Source organism: Mytilus galloprovincialis, chromosome 7, assembly GCF_965363235.1.
Source record: "Mytilus galloprovincialis chromosome 7, xbMytGall1.hap1.1, whole genome shotgun sequence".
In the NCBI taxonomy this organism is placed as follows: domain Eukaryota; kingdom Metazoa; phylum Mollusca; class Bivalvia; order Mytilida; family Mytilidae; genus Mytilus; species Mytilus galloprovincialis.
The window spans coordinates 6,622,806-6,640,670 of NC_134844.1; the positions used below are offsets into that span (position 1 = coordinate 6,622,806).

General features: G+C 31.3%; 1 protein-coding gene across 2 annotated transcripts in view; it reads right to left on the reverse strand.

Moving 5' to 3' along the window:
- Positions 1 to 17,752, reverse strand: part of LOC143082215 (uncharacterized) — a 30,480-nt gene extending 12,728 nt beyond the window's left edge. For both annotated transcript variants that reach the window (XM_076257799.1, XM_076257801.1), the window contains exons 1-16: positions 17,662 to 17,752; positions 15,802 to 15,864; positions 15,252 to 15,290; positions 12,673 to 12,711; positions 12,296 to 12,387; positions 11,687 to 11,942; positions 10,982 to 11,171; positions 9,938 to 10,253; positions 9,123 to 9,420; positions 8,357 to 8,700; positions 7,586 to 8,062; positions 7,055 to 7,159; positions 6,439 to 6,572; positions 2,734 to 2,983; positions 1,642 to 2,238; positions 804 to 975 (exon numbers count right to left, since the gene is read on the reverse strand). In XM_076257799.1, coding sequence (XP_076113914.1) covers positions 820 to 975; positions 1,642 to 2,238; positions 2,734 to 2,983; positions 6,439 to 6,572; positions 7,055 to 7,159; positions 7,586 to 8,062; positions 8,357 to 8,700; positions 9,123 to 9,420; positions 9,938 to 10,253; positions 10,982 to 11,171; positions 11,687 to 11,942; positions 12,296 to 12,387; positions 12,673 to 12,711; positions 15,252 to 15,290; positions 15,802 to 15,862 — 3,354 coding nt within the window. In that variant the 5' untranslated portion in view covers positions 15,863 to 15,864; positions 17,662 to 17,752 and the 3' untranslated portion in view covers positions 804 to 819. The remainder of the gene's footprint in view (positions 1 to 803; positions 976 to 1,641; positions 2,239 to 2,733; positions 2,984 to 6,438; positions 6,573 to 7,054; positions 7,160 to 7,585; positions 8,063 to 8,356; positions 8,701 to 9,122; positions 9,421 to 9,937; positions 10,254 to 10,981; positions 11,172 to 11,686; positions 11,943 to 12,295; positions 12,388 to 12,672; positions 12,712 to 15,251; positions 15,291 to 15,801; positions 15,865 to 17,661) is intronic.
- Positions 17,753 to 17,865: the final 113 nt, after the last annotated feature.

The window sequence follows — 17,865 nt, forward strand, 5'->3', positions numbered from 1 at the left end:
AACGACGAAGGACAATGACGATGACGCCGACAACAACGCCAGACGCTAGGTGATGAGAAAAGCTCACTTGGCCTTTTAGGCCAGGTGAGATAAAAAAGAAATATGTTAAAACTAAATTAAATAAGCAAATTTCAACTCATCTGAATATGTTAAGCCATTAACAGTCTTTCCTAACGGAATCCAAGACCTATGCTGTTCTAACAATTTCGATGGAAAAGAATGTAAAGTAGTTCTAGAATGTTGCCCTAACAAAAAAGTTAACCATGTGACAGCATCAAAAGTGAAAATGCTCCTCAGAACTTCCTGAATGATATGAGAGACATGATTTTACAATATTAGTGGTTTTCACTCCTACATTTAGTTATATTTAGATTCTACCACTGTATCTAGTGTGATACGATATTTATCCACTTGAGACAGTTAAATTTTCAGCAAGGCTCACGTTTTAAATATTTTAAATTTAACTGTCAACAGTGGATAATTATCGTGTTACACAAGATTTGGTGATGGAATCTGTTTCTCTAGTGATTTTCTAAAAATATGCAGGCAAACTTATTTATTCTTTTGGAATGATCTGCAAAAAGATGTGTTCTATCTATGTGACGTCATCAGATATGGTCCCCTTTTTTCATGCCGTCACAATAGCAAATATAGAGGAAAGAAAGAAAATTTGACGTCATAATCGGATTTTAACCAATGATAAACTGAGATCAAACAAACCACATGTTGATTTTTTTTTATACAATTAGTGTAGAAAGGGATAAATTAACAAAGAATTAGAGAAACATTTTTAAACAACTCACCTGCCATAATTATTCTTCAGTTGTGTTCTTTTTTCCATTCATCTAGTTTTTGACGTATAGCGTTTTGTCTTTCCTCCCTTTCCTGTTCCTCTATTTCTACCTCCTTCTTCACTTTCTGCCACTTCTGTACAAGGTTTGATACCTTTTTGGTTTTTAATTGTCCACCTGATTGCTGAAAAATCAAGAAATGTATGTTAAGCATGAAGATCATGTGTTGCTTTATTACCCTTGAGTGTTAAACATGAAACTGTACAGCAGTCACCATGAAATGGACTGGCATGAAAAGGCAGACAATTCAACTGTTTTGATAAAGGACACACATATGTAAAAGAAGGCCCAATTATACTATATTCTACAAAGAATGTGTGTGTTTATAAATAAAAAAAATTAACTTAAAATACATAATGGCTCTGATTCAGAAATCAATTAAAATTTATGAAGGTGACATATAAAGAATAGAATGAATCACAAACTGATCACTAAACATATACCCATAAAGACTTGTAACCTGGTTTAACTAAACATATATCCATTAAGACTTGTAACATGGTTTATGTATTCATCAAACAAATTTTAACATCTAAACAGTCAGCAATGAGATTATAACAAAAAAATATCTCTTTTAATTTTCTCTTTTACAGTAAATATTTAAGCATTGCCTATAGCTAATGACAGGCATATTTCATCATCTTTATCTAAGAAGCATGTCTTTTGTTTTAAACATCAGATATATTTTGAGTCTTATCTAATCTTACTAATTTATAATTATGAGTAAAATGAAAGATCTAAACTGATCCATATTTATTTGTTTAATAACCCATCATCACCCAAGTTTCACCTTTTCTTTCTTCTTTTTCTTTCTCTCTTTCTCCAGCTGTGAATATGATGCAACATCTCCAGTGGCAGCTATTTCCATAGCAACTGGCATATCAGCCCCACCTTCACTATAATATTGCCCTGTCTCCTGATATGGTTCATTACTGGTATTTGGATCATAATAAGAAGGATATGGATTTTCTGCAGTAAATATCTGAGGGGGTCGGGCAATAATGGAAGGGTCTACAGGGACTGTTTCTGATTCATTATACTGTTCCTTCACATCAGTGTTACTACCACATTCAGATGTTTCGGCATCAACCTGAAAATCTGTTTCATCCTCCATTATTTCACCGTCTATATCATCAGAACACAGGAGATGGCCTTCGGGAGGTCCTGGGACGTCGTACGATGAGTAAATTTCCTCCTCCATGTCTTCCTCCACAGGTGGTGGGGGAGGGGGTGGGGCTGTAAGGAGAAATTCTAAGTCTGTCCCTGGAGGGGGTGGTTCTCCCCTTATGACCCCACTATATTCTGTTCCACTTATGAAGTTTGTTACAGCTTCATAATCTGGCCATTCTTTAGCAATCCTTGGTTTGATAGTGCTCTCAGGTTCCTCCTACAAATACAAATACATGTACATTAAGTTTACTTGGTTGTATTTTGTGAAATAAATTCTTACAATTTCCAGGGGCGTTTATTAAGACTTGAATTACTTGTCATTGATATCTATTAGTGCCAATTTAATATTTTTGACAAAAAAGCATAGCAAATCTGTAAAACTCATCTCAATACTGATTTATGACCAAACAAAATAAAGTCCATAGTCATGTCAACTCATTTCATCATCAAATCGAACAGAATTTTGTAGTAACTGGAGAAATCTGAATACGAAAAATAGTTTTAAGTGTAATCATAAGATTTTAGGTATGTAAATAAAGTCTGTTTCAACATTGTGTATTTATATGGAAAGTTATGTTGTTGTTTTTGATACATGTATTGAATCTGATGAACTTAAAGCTTGTAAATTTAATATTTACTTTTCTTTATATCTTAATTAGATTAATTTATGGCATGGAATAAAATTTTAACATGATATAGGAAAAATCTTTACCACATTATCTTCTGTTGATGAAACAGAATCTTTGGTGGAAGTAACTTCATCTTGTTCTGGGGTTGTTGAGGTCACAGCCTCACTTTCAACTTGACTGGCAACTGTTTTGATTGGATCCTTGTTGACTGTAGGTTCCTGTTCAGGTGAGGAATCTCTAGCATCATCTTCCTCATCCTCATCGTCGTCATCAGGATAATCCCACTGTGTCTGTTTACTCCTCTTGTTCATGTAGAAGTATCGTCTGTATGACCTAGATTAATAAAAGATGAAAAGATAGATGAAACACTGTAACTAAAGTTAACTTAATTTCTGAAAAAGAACTCACCATTTCCCATTCTTTGACAACACAGAAGCACAAAAATTAACTGCTTGCCAATACACATTCTGGATGCATGGGCTTTTCTTCAAAATTGATCCTTAGGATTTCTAACTCGAAATTTGATACATACTATAACCACTAATAATTTTTGTTAAACCAAACAAGTCCTTAAAAAATTGAGCTTGGAGAAGCGAAAAACAAAGTCCCTTTGACTTAAATACAGAATTTTTATTCAAATGCCATTTCTTGATCATTAAAAGGCTCCTGTCTAAGATACATAACATTTCATGAAAATTTGACAAAGTTATAACATCTAAAAGTTTGAACTAAAAAAAAAAATCAAATTCAACTATCAGTTAAATAAAAATTGGCTTAAGATGTTGACATCTGTTTACATATAATAAAATTTTCTGATGGCTGACAAAGCTTTTGATTAAAAAAAACTTTCACAAAGGACATTTATCAGTTAAATGTTGACTACAAAAAAGTCCTTTTTGAGTAAAATGCAGAATAATGTAAAAATAAATTGTTTTAATTTTGCACTAAATGTTGATTTTTAGTCACAAAAAGTATTTTGTTTTTTTTTGTTTCATACGATTCTATTGAGGTCTGACAAAGTTAATGATGTCTTAAAAAACAATTCCACCCAGACTGAACCTAAACGTGGCTGTCACTGGTGAAATATGAAGGATCATTATGTCTCATTAGTGTCTTCAAATTAAGCACAGCTCGGAAGACTTCAAATTTTTTGAAAAACATCTAAAGATCTGCAATCAATGCCATTTTATCTTTTTTTCTGCTTATAAATACTGAACCTCCAGAACATATATATACTGATTGGAGGATACACATCAGAATTGAGGGCAAAGAATAACATCTTTTGGTCTAGTTAAAAATTGGAACATATTTGATAGATTAATTTGAAAACTGAATATCAAGTATACCACTTCTTCGTTAAGATTCCCCAAATAATTCAAATAGCAATTTTATGTACTATTTTTCACTAAATTGATAAGAATGATGTTTATCTGAAAATTGGTCAAATATAATTGTGAAATATACAATATATACTGGTATAAATAAATACATAACAGCTGTGGAGATCTTGACATTTCTACCTGCCAACATTGTGTTTTCATTTTGTGCAATCTAATGTGAATAATTTTGAATAGAAACAAGCATACAAGGACTTATATTTTCAATTCACTTGATGCAAGAAAAGAAATTGCATATTGGAAACAAGTAAATTTTGTGCACTTTGTGACAGAAGGAAATGGCCAAATCTACCATGCTGTCCTGTACTATACTGAATCAATTCTTTGTGGTTTAATGTTGCCAGGATGTTAGAAACAAGATCAAATTACCAATAAGAAAACTATAATCTGCCGATTCTTCTCACAAATGCTGCAATTTTATATATCTAAACTCCCCTTTTGTCAAAAATACTTTATCAAATTTTCTTTAGATATGCCATCTTGAAAATGTGCATTCCCCTTCTATGAAAATTTGTTCATATCATATGATTTTGACATATATACTTTCTGAACTGAACTTTTAAAAGTATACAAAAGTGTTATAATTGAACTTTTATCTGTGTAGTATCAACTCTTTCTCAACTTCATATCTTCTACTTATATAACTATTCTATAAAAAATTAGAGAAGCAAAGTTGAGGATTTGTTTATAATTTCTAAAAGTTGAAATGGTAAAATCTGACTAACTTGACATAAACTACAACACCAAATTATTAGGTTGTTGTATACTTTTGGAAAAATATAAATGCTGTTTGCTTGCACATGATTCAGATTATTTGTGAAATCATGTGATTTATAAACTACATTCCTTCATGAGAGGTTTATATGTACTGTAGTATCTGTCTTGTACACCATTTTTACTTTAAACTTGAAGGCTGCTACAACAAAATATCTCAATTTTTCAAAAAAAACAATAATTTGGAGTTTGTTTAATTTGTTAATTCTGGTTGTATTATTTTTTTTCCTGTTCATACTTTTTTCTTAATTGTTATGAACGAAACTAGTTGTTCTTTTGCAAAGAATTCATTTTATTTATAATTTACCAAATAGAAATTTCAAATGCATCAGCTGAAATCAACATGTTAATAGTCAAATAGTGTATTTTATAATTTTATATAGATATGTTTATCCCCAAATAAGGTTGCCTATAATTGCTGACATTCACTTCATTTGAACTTTGGTGGATAGTTGTATCATTGGCAATCATACCACATTTCCTTATTTTAACATCATTTCTTTTTCTATAATAAATTTAATTGAGATGCAGTTTTTTTTATGCAGTTTTTAATGCAATACATTTTCAGTGCTATTACGAATGTTTTACTTTGTATATTTACCAATACAAATGTCATATTTTTTCTATCCTGTTTTTCAAATGTTAAAACTGTTTTATGATTTAATGTTGTATTTTTTTCTGTGCAGTTTTAAATGTTATATTTTTTTCTGTACAGCTTCATAGGGTTCTTAAATCTTTTTTATGTGCAGTTTCAAATGATGTACTTTTTAAAAATGTTATATTTTTTCAGCAAATTATAAAATATTAAATATGTTTGATGAAGAACAGCAATAAACATCATATTACACAACATTTTACTTCTGGTAAACTGAAATAGAGCACAGAATTAGTACAGCATTATCACAAGTCTCTCATTGAACTATTTCCTTTTTTTTTTAATTGTTATAACCAGAAAAAAAAGAAAATTTGAAGAAAAAAAATGCATAAATGAACTTTTAACAAAATGAAAAAAAATATTTAAAAGCTTAAAAATTAGAAGAAATTAAAGAAAAAATTTCAAATTTAAAATGTAATAAAAAAAACTGTTTCTTCAAATAGTTAAATAAAAGTTAAATGTTACTCTGAATGTAAAAAGAGAAATTTACACTTACCCGATAAGAATATAACTTATCCTTTTATTATGTTTCCTTGGTAACAGCAAACCTCATTTTGTAGGATACTTTGTCATCCGTCATGTTGGTTTCTTCGGCAACTCTCCACTGTGTGACGTCTTCACTTCCTTCTTTGACAATCAATGTATCCCCACTGTTTGACCAATCACAAGACACCATTGAGTCTTGAACCAATGTCTTGTTACCAGTACTTAGATATGTTGACCATACCAAGTGTTCATCAGAACTTTATATGATGAATTTGAGATGAATATGATCACTGTCAATTCCATGATGTATTTTTTTGTGTCTAGATTAAGTCAAAAATTTGCATAATGCCTGGGCAGAGAAAATAGTTCTCTGCTAAAGCATTTTTAGCACTTTAATCCCACTGTAACACAATTATGTTACCGTGGTTACTGTCCACACTGACCCATTGATGACAAAATTGTAAGTAAAACCATACCTGTCCCAATGACAAGACCACCCAGGTGGAGCTGCACTTCTTTCATACTGCTCTAACTGCCAGTTTGCTTCCTCCAGTTTAATGAGATAAAATTCAGTGTTCAATCCACCAGCTTGCCAATCCTGGTGTCTGGTCTGTAGAAATGTAAATAAATCTTTTTTTATTTTTCTTATCCTGATCTGTTGTTCAAAATCAAGCAAATGTATGCCATAAAGTCAAAGTGCCAGAATATCTGACATTGTTTTCCACAGGTCATGTTAAATCTAGTCTTGCTATGTATTTCCTTTAACAACATAATCAATTTGAAATTAACTTTAAACCATTCTTTTAAAAAGGTTAAATATTAATAATAACAGTGACATAGTTCAGGAAAATTCAACAAAAAAGTTCAACAAAGACATTTTATCTTTTTTATGTTGTAAGGATCATTATTTGAGTGTATACATTTCTTTGATGGTACATTTGAAAATGCCTGTACCAAGTCAGGAATATGACAGATCTTGTCCATTCGTTTTTGATGCGTTTTGTTTTTTGATTTTGCCATGTGATTATGGACTTTCCGAATTGATTTTCCTCTGAGTTCAGTATTTTTGTGATTTTATTTTTTATAACATACCTCCAATTCTACAAGGAGAATCTGTAGCTTTGATAGCCCTTTTTTTGTCACTTCTAAAAATTCTAACTTGCTCAATGCTAAGTCTGCTAATTCTGAAGCTTGCATCTGACAAAAATATAAATTTTAAACATGACACACGTATATAAATCCAATAGTGATTCTTTCTGATCATTAAGACTTTTAATTCTGATGCTTGCATCTCAAACAATACACAAGTACAAGCCTGTACAGTGACCTATAGTTTTTTACTTCTATGTCACTTGGTTTCTTGTGGAGAGTTGTTTCTGACATTATCAATCATACCACATCTTCTTTTTCTTATAAAACAAGATATGATACATGTTTCAAAATCCAATAGTGATTCGTTCATAAGAGAAAAGGTTAAGACCAGAGATCTAAAAGTGATTAAAAACACCCTAGGAATATCATTACAAATGTGTAAAGATACTTTTTCATAATCATTTCTTCACAACTTTGGTATTTAATTCGGAGTGATTAGAAAAATAGTAAACTTTTTTTAAATTGCCATACCTTTTTATTAGCTAATTCCACATCTGCTTTAATAGTACCAGTAACAATGTTCTCTAGCTCTTCATCAATATCTACGTCTAATGACTTCTTACTGGGCTTATCTTCTAATGACTTCTTACTTGGCTTATCCCATGTATCCTCTAATGACTTCTTACTGGGCTTATCTTCTAATGACTTCTTACTGGGCTTATCTTCTAATGACTTCTTACTGGGCTTCTCTTCTAATGACTTCTTACAGGGCTTTTCAACTACTTCTTCTTCTATTATTTCTTCTTTAACTTTTATCATTTCTTCATCTTTTCTTTTTTCTTCATATGAATTGTCTTCTTTTTCTATTTTTATCTCTTTCAATTTGATTTCAGTTTTTTCTGTTTCCTCACTTGTCTTTTTCTCTAGTTTTTCAGTCTCTTTTTCTGAACTTCTTTTCTCCTTTTCTTCATGTCTGTCTTTTTTCCTCTCTCTGTCCTTATCTTTTTCCTTGAAAATAATTATTTGATATAATCTTCTTTGATAAATAATTCCTACATCAATGTTTGAAACCCATACAAAATACTTCTTTTTGACTTCCTTAATATGTTTTCAGGTAAGATAATCATATTCTTTAGCTGAAAAAACTGTTACAGACATTGATGCTAAAACCCTGCAGATTGGGCTGAAACCTGTAAAACCAAACGTTCAATGTGAGAGAGGTTGTCTGGTTCTTAATCTGTTGCCAAAGTAAATTACTATGTATTCAAATTTCTAATTAGTTTTACAATAAATAATACACACCTTATCTTTGTCTCTGTCTCTATCTCGGTCTTTTTTCTCATCTTTTTCTTTTCTATCATCTTTTTCTTTTCTGTCATCTTTTTCTTTCCTATCATCTTTATCCTTCCTTTCATCTTTCTCTCTCCTTTTGTCTTCTTTATCCTTTTTCTTGTCTTTCTTTCTTTCCTTATGTTCTTTTTCATGTTTATCATGATCCCTTCTTTTTTCATCCCTATGGTGTCTATCTTCCCTATCTTTGTCTTTATCTTTCTTCTTCTTTTTCTCTTTATGACTATGTCTGTCACTGTCACGTTCTCTGTGACTCTCATGTCGTCTTCTGGAATCTCTATCATCTAACCTGGAACCTTCAATATCATGTTTTATATAATAGTTTTGACTGATGTAAAAGTCACAGAAGTAAAAATATTGAAATTTTTGTGAAAATTATTTATTTGCTTATTTTCGGTTCCCATGTAATAGAAATATCCCCCAAGCGCACATTTATAAAAACACTTAACATTTCTTTAAAGACATAATTTTCGAAAAATGTGAAAATAAACTGCACTGAAAAATTCAATGTTTGCAAATATCATTTAGACATAACTAACCACAAATAACAATCTGCTGTTTTAGTAGACAGGAATTATTGTCTCAAGTGTTTTTTTGTTGTCGCAATTTTCATTTTGTCCTCTGTCATAATTAGAAATATTTGAATGTTATGCTTTCACTTAACAGAATAAAAATATTTTTTTTTCTCTTTCTAAACTGTTTTCAAAAATTGTCTTACCTATTTCTGTAACAGGTGACCTTGACCTACTGTGGCCGTAATCAACAATTTTGGGTCTTTTAGCATCCCACACTGTCTCCTCTTCTCCAGACCTCTTCCTTGGTGGACCAACACGTCTCTCTAATTCCCTCGCCATCATTTCTTCAATGGCGGCCTTTCTACGAGCTTCTGTTTCCTGCTTTAGTTTGATTTGTTCCTTTATTGAGTCTATTAAAGTTAATTTTTTAGGAGCAGCTGGTTTTGGTTCACTTTTACTCTTGCCTTCTTTTTTGTCAGGGCTGTTGGAATCTTTTCCAGTCTGGAAAAATTAGCATTTAATATTTATAACAGAGGCTTCAGATAAAAGTGTTTAATATAAAAAATGTATAATAACTGATTAGATATCATGCCCAACAGGAAAGAAAGAATGCTTACCAAATCTGACCTCAGGTAAGTCACTGAAGTAAACATTTCATAATATTTAGCCTATTTGTTATTAACAACCATTTCATGTGGGAAAAAAGAATGTATTCAGATACAAGTGAATAGACAAGGAACATAAGTGTAAGTCTTTCTGATTACACAAATCATCTATAACAAGTTGGCAACTATTAAAAAGCTTGATTTTAAAAGATAACAAAAGAATTGTGATTGTCCATGTGATGCCTAGTAGTATTTACAGACTTACTAAAATGCAGAGTACAATATCATAATTGCTATATCTGTCTTTTATTAAAAGTACAGTCGGATAATACCTGATCAATTCATTCTTTACAGAAATTTAAAGTGTTTACAATAGACATAAATTGAGGATAAAAAAACTCAAGATTGATTACCTTTTTCTTTTCTAGAGCAACTTCTAGTGCTTTATCTATATCATCAAGGTCCAAATCTATATCTTCATCTTCATCTTTCTTTGATTTCTTCTTTTTATCATCGTCACCTTCAGATTCTGATGCTGAGGTGTCAGCGTCGCTATCGTCATAGGCAGCTAATGCTGATAATGCCCTTTTTGGTGATGTTTTAGTATTTACCGATCTTCTGTCATCTTTCACTTCTTTCTCTGGTTCTTTCTTTTTGACAGGTACAGATGGTGATTTAGTCTCTGGTGGCATTATATGGGCAGGTAGTGGTCTTGTGGCTTCTGGTTCTCTATAAAAAAAAAAAACGTCATTGTTAAAAGATTATTTATCCTCTGGTGGTATTATATGGGCAGTAGTAGTTACTGGTACTGTGGCTTCTTGTTCCCTGTATTTTAAATAAGTCAAGGTAGAAAATAATCATCTAGAAATAAAACTTTTGAAAAAATTACAGCTACTTTTAGCAAATGTTACCTTAACCTCAAAATCAAGTTTTTTGCCTTTCGTTCCATCAACCACTTGTATAAATAAAAGTCTTATCAAAATACAGCCAGTATGCCCCAAGTAATCACTTCTACACAAAAAAATACACAGAATAATTCCAAAAGTTCTGTATATTTCAATGAACTTTGACATATTAACCTTAAAATCATTGAAATTTTCTCTTTGCCTTTATCTTCCATAAAGATACATTTGTAGCTCAAGTTATTATCTAGAAACAAACTATCTAAATACATTTCTATTTTTAGTAATAGTGAAATTGAACTTTAAATTATCCAACCCTAAATCAGAAGTTCTTTAACTTCCTTACATCATCTATTTATATGAGTGGTTCCAATTAATCAAAGGAAGCTCATTTTTTTCCTGCGAAAACAATTTGTTTCTGACTTGGAGATGGACAAAGTGATGACTTTGAGATACAAAATGTTAACGTAGCTTTTTAATAATAAATACCAGTATAAACGGTTTAATTCAGCAGTTAATCACACATTTCATAAAAAAATGTTTGAATTATCTTACTCTTTCTTGACTGGTTTAACTTTGCCTTCCTTTTGAAGCTTTGCTACTTTTTCTTCATAGGATTTCATCTGCAGTAAATACTTTGTAAAGCCTGGTGGAATTTCCCACGTGACTTCATTTGTAACTGTGTTCCAGTAGTAATAACATTGTGTATTATCATCTAAAGTCTGCTGCCAGACTGTGGTTGGCTCTGTAAAATAATAGATGGTAATGAGACCTGTGATTTAACTGAAGAGGTGGAATTAGATATATGTCATTTGTTATTTTGAAAATCCAATGGTTGCACTCCCCCTGTGAAGTTTCCTGTGCAGTGTTTTGTGCACTGTTGTTCGTCTTTTCTTCGTTTTTAGATTTCGGCCATGGAAGTGTCAGTTTATTTCAATTTATGAGTTTGAATATTCCGTTGGTATCTCTTTCACATCTCTTTTGCAAACTAATTTGTTTGTGGCACAAATGTGAAAAGGCAATTTATAAAAGCAATGAGAGCAGCAAGGGCATAAAAAAGTGAAGCATCCCTTTGCAACCCCAATTATCAGTTAAAAAGGCAGAATTTGGTCTGCTTTTATATCATCTGATTTTCTGATTTCATTTATATTTAGGAGTCCTTTTTGTGTGCTCAGTGAGATGTTAACAACAATTGAGTATTGAAGAGATGTTATTGTAAAAATTTAAAGTGAGTAATTAAGTAAAGAAGAGAGTACAAACCATCAGGCCATTCAACATCTTTTTCTTTCTTTGTAATACTTTTTTCCGTATCAGATTTCCCTGTGAATTCTGAATCTCCCTTCACAAACATATTTTTGTACATAGATCTGGCTTTATTAGAAACAAAGGTTGGTTCTGGATCCTTGGTGTTACTAGGTTTCTGATCTGGATTCTGTTTGAAGCTAGGTGGCGCCTCAGGTTCCATTGCAAACCCTGGTCTGTCAGAAGAATCATTACTGTCTTCATGTTCAAGTTGCTGGAAGATAATACAGTGTGAACTAGCTTAGATTTTTCAATAAGTAATTAGAAATATGTGTGTTTATAGATTAAGACTAATTCTAAAAAAAAAATCAATAAAATATTTACTTTCTGACAGCCTAATGTAATTAATATAATAATGGAAACCTTTATAAAATGTTATATTGAACAATTTTGAAACTGAACATTTTTTTGTGTAAAATTTTATGAACATGATGAAACTGACAAATTGTTAGAAATAATAACTACAAGAACAGAACACATAAATCAAATCAATATAAACACTGGTTAAACAAAATGTTTCCAACTTGTCAGATGTGTGAACGTTTATAAACTTTGGAAAAAACCTACAGCTAGAAAGTTTGCTACTTGTGAATCAATGTGATCTCCATTTCCATTCTCTTTTGGCTTGATAATTTCTGCTGGAGGATCAATAGAGCCAACTGTAAAATAAAGCACATGTGTTAAATAAATAATTCTACTTAGTGCTACATTGTCTACCAATCTTCTTAAATACTGTTAATGAAAATATCATTCTGAAACTGATTTTTGGTATAACTAGTAAAAATATGAATTACATTTGCGTAAATGAGACATGAACTCAATAGTACAAAAATACAAATTTCTAACAGAGGTTGGGGACTGCCTACTTGGTCATGTACTTACCTGTTAAAATAATATTCATTTACTTTTTTTTCTTCTTTTACCATGGATACAAATATACATACCTTCATCTTCAGCCTCTTCTTCAGATTCATCATTTCCACCTGAAAATAGAGTACTAAGGGAATATATATTTTAATTTCTAAGGCCTAGCTACATGAAGTTTACTTTACCAATATAATATTTGGTAGTTTAAAGTACACTCATAGCAATCATTATAATGTATGTTACAAACATCATTTTCAATATACAGGAATGAACTATTGATTATAATAAAATGTATAAAAATAAGAACAATAATAAAATAAAGAAGAAATTTGAGGTTCCTTTAGAATGGTAAAATAAATGGGATAGGTGATTGACAATGAAGATACAAATTGATTTTATTCTTTAATTTCAAGATAGCTTCAAAAATAAAGCTTTCTGTAATTTTGACTTTGATCATGTTGATGTACTGTACATTCAGAAATTATTCCTTGCATTTATTATTTTGATTTTGTAATTTTAAACTAAAATGTGATTTTAATTTTTGCAATATTCAGAAAAGTCCTGTTTAATTCATATAAAAAAAATTCAAAATTCAATCATAACCCTGTAGCATTGTTGGCAATATTAAAAACATCACAATAATAGACAGTATACATGCTACACATGTTCTTATGTTTAACAATTTTCAAGTCAGGGCTTTTTACAGAGAGTGGTACAGGGGGGTTGCTTGCACGAAAAAAACGTGAAATAAGACATAATTTCACGTTGAACGCGAAATAATTTCTGTAATGAACGTTGCACGAAAAAAAAAATACTTTATTTGAACCTTTTGTGACTGAATCACTGTCTTCTTGTATATATTAACTCTTTGTTTTACTTGATATTCCCGATTTAGTATACCATTTATGATATAATTGGTTTACAGCTTTTGAAAAAGTATTTCTTGACGATCCCTGCCAAGTGTTTGAATTTTATTTGAAAAATACCGAGCACGCAAAATAAGACTTTGAAATCACGATGCAAGTAAAATTAAATAAGCAGAACACGTTGAACGAGGCACCCGTCTTGCACGACTGAACGTCAAATAAAAAAGTAAAAACACGTTGAACGTGAAATAAACTAGAGGCTCTAAAGAGCCTGTGTCGCTCACCTTGGTCTATGTGAATATTAAACAAAGGACACAGATGGATTCATGACATAATTGTGTTTTGGTGATGGTGATGTGTTTGTACATCTTACTTTACTGAACATTCTTGCTGCTAACAATTATTTCTATCTATATTGAACTTGGCCCAGTAGTTTCAGTGGAAAATGTTAGTAAAAATTTACAAATTTTATGAAAATTGTAAAAAATTGACTCTAAAGGGCAATAACTCCTAAAGGGGTCAATTGACCATTTCGGTCATGTTGACTTATTTGTAAATCTTACTTTGCTGAACATTATTGCTGTTTACAGTTTATCTCTATCTATAATAATATTCAAGGTAATAACCAAAAACAGCAAAATTTTCCTAAAGTAACTAATTCAGGGGCAGCAACCCAACAATGGAATGTCCGATTCATCTGAAAATTTCAGGGCAGATAGATGTTGACCTGATAAGTTGACCTGATAAACAATTTTACTCGTGTCAGATTTGCTCTAAATGCTTTGGTTTTTGAGTTTTAAGCCAAAATCTACATTTTACCTATATGTTCTATTTATAGCCATGGCGGCCATCTTGGTTGGTTGGCAGGGTCACGCCACACATTTTTTAAAGTAGATACCCCAATGATGATTGTCGCCAAGTTTGGATTAATTTGGCCCGTAGTTTCAGAGGAGAAGATTTTTGTAAAAGATTACTAAGATTTACGAAAAATGCTTAAAAATTGACTATAAAGGGCAATAACTCCTATAGGGGTCAATTGACCATTTCGGTCATGTTGACTTATTTGTAAATCTTACTTTGCTGAACATTATTGCTGTTTACATTTTATCTCTATCTATAATAATATTCAAGATAATAACCAAAAACAGTAAAATTACCATTTTAGGGGCAGCAACCCAACAACGGGTTGTCCGATTCATCTGAAAATTTCAGGGCAGATAGATCTTGACCTGATAAACAATTTTACCCATGTCAGATTTGCTCTAAATGCTTTGGTTTTTGAGTTATAAGCCAAAAACTGCATTTTACCCCTATGTTCTATTTTTAGCCATGGTGGCCATCTTGGTTGGTTGGCCGGGTCACCGGACATATTTTTTAAACTAAATACCCTAATGATGATTGTGGCCAAGTTTGGTTTAATTTAGCCCCGTAGTTTCAGAGGAGAAGATTTTTGTAAAAGTTAACGACGACGGACGCAAAGTGATGGGAAAAGCTCACTTGGCCCTTTGGGCCAGGTGAGCTTAAAACGGCGATCACGTTGCACGAAAATAACCCTTTACCACCCTCTTTACAGCAGGCGAACTATAGAGTATAGACTTTTTCATTTTGGTGTTGTTGATGGATGTACGGTGACCTAAGATCGCTTACATTCCTGGCATATGAACTCTGGTGGACACTTGTCTCATTGGCAATTATACAACACCTCCTTATTTTTATATTCATATTTGGCTGAAATGTACAACACCTCCTTATTTTTATATTCATATTTGGCTGAAATGTACAACTCCTACCTGGAATGTCTTCTTCTTGTCTATTGTAACCATACTTTGCTGAAATTATATACAAATATATATTACACAATACGATTTATTTTCTGAATAACATGAGCTGTCCTCAATTCTGATGGTAGTATTAAAGCAATTCAATGGATTTATGGACTTCATAATTTCTTTTCTGTAATTTAATAATCTAAAGTTCACAATATTTTAGTTGGAATGAGAGGTACGATTTAGGGCATGTTATATGACCTTCATCATGTTCATAAGTCTTCTTGTTTAGAATGTTTGGTTGCTATCCATGTTTCAGTGATTTTTACGAATCAACAATCAACCTGATAAAATAGAAACCAATGTAATTAAATGCTGACACAAAGGAATGGAAAATTCACCATTTCATTAACAGTTTAATTTTTAAATCTGAACAATATACATGAAGGTCGTGAAAATATAAACAGAACAAGGAAATATCAGCTGAAAAAAATACCAAATTACATCCCTGCAATGTAACTACATAATTTTTGAATTTAATGGTCTTAATTGATAAAATGTACAGTATTCATACCAAGATAGCTATCACTACTGTCCCCTAATTGTAGTACTTGTCTTCTTCCTCTTCTACCCATTTCTGAAAAATAAAATAAATAGGAGCAAAAGTGATTATTTGTTTAGTACATTGTAGATATATGATGAACTCAAAAATCAGTTTTACCCTTTATCTCAACATGCTCAACTCGATAACTTCATAGGGAGAGCTCAAGAAAAATCTATAACATCTAGTACACACAATCCATGTCTCTCATGTGAAACAAGACTTTATTCACTTCAATTATATATTTGATTAATAATTCATTTCACCTATGTGTTTTATAGTTACAATTAACATGTGCCTCCAACTTTTTCATTGAGCCAAACGCCAACACTTAAATTTCTAATTTTAGAAACATTTTCTATGGTTTGAAGTGAGCCCCTCAATTAATGGTTACCTATGGACAGTAAGGGGTACTACTTGTACATGTAATATTTATTTACTTTAAGAAATAAAAACACGAAATAATAATAAACATATATAGAATGAATTTTGTTTTGTTCCTAACCCTAAACTATAAATTTAAAAAATTAATGAGTGCACTTATTAATGCATTTTTGTAGAAAGGACAAATATGCTAGATTAATCATTGCGATTTCAGGAAAATCAGCATACAGATATATGTACATGTATCGTCTATCAGAAGGGGAGTTCTTATTATTCCCATTATTCGCAATGATAAAAACCTCACAATTATTTCTGATTATTCATGGAACTGAACAAAATACTATTAAGTCTATTCTATTCTTGTAAACTATGTTTTAAAATTGGGGTGTTTCCTGAAACCTGAGAATACTGTACTATTACTCACTTATCCCTAACCTGTTATAAGGGGGACATTTTGCCATTTAATTGAACATTTACAAAATGAGAGTTATCAGTATCATAAAATACAAAATTTGTTTTTGATCAATGTAAACTATTACCCATTTTAAGATAAAGTACCCATTTAAGAGGATTAACATGGTTAATACCTCATTGAGATAATGGTATTGTATTTCCTAAATTTGTTACTACATGTCAGGGTTCTTGCTAAGGATTTTTGAAGGCGAGTCCAGGGACTCGTCATTTTTAGGTATGATGAGTCCAACAGCAAGAAGAAAATATTTTATTGCAATATAAAGTAATATTTTAGTCTCCATTTCCTAACAGAGCAATGAAATGAAATCAAATTCAGATCACTTTTAAACTTTTGCTATAAAATGATGATATTTATGTTTAACTGTGTTCAGTTTATACAAAATATTTCAATCTTGATGCATCTGTGGACTCACCAGATTTGAAAATGGTGAGTCCAGACAGATTTTGATGAGTCCAGGACTCATGGACTCGCCTTAGTGAGAACCCTATATTGTCTACTGTCTATTGTATTACCCACTTTGGTGAAGGGTACCAACTCAAAACATGTTAATATAATGTTCAGTAATACGAAGGGTTTAAATCAAATCAAATGTTTATTTCCTAATCAAAGGGCCCTTACAGGCATATCAAATTTACAAACAAATAAATCATAATAGACAATGGGGTTTAGTTGATTAATGAGACAGTTGATTTTGTTAAGCTTTGTCCTATTCCAAATAATTATGAAGTCTGGCAAGGCTATTTTTAATTTTTTTTGGGACGCCTTCCTGAAAAATTTAAATAGCCTTGCCAGACGTCTGAACTATTTGGACTAGCCTTGATATGGCACTTGTTTTTTTTTAAGAAAAGTTGGTACCTTAAAAGGAGCAGTTTTATTCTTTCAGAAACAAGATCCTTGGTTTGTGACCAGGTATGAAAGCATGTACAGATTATAAAGATTAAAAGACTATCTATTAAGTTATAATTAATGTGTACCTTCTCGATGAAAAGGTTTTATTTAAACCATTTCTTAATTTTCAATATGAGGTCTCGTTTTGTTAACTTCTGTTCGTTTGTTATCTTTTCTTTCATTGGCCGAAATTATCCAATCAGGTTCAGTTTTAATACCGATATTACTTTACAGTACGTTATACCTAATCAGAACTTCTTTTGCGTACACAAATAACACTTTTTAATTAA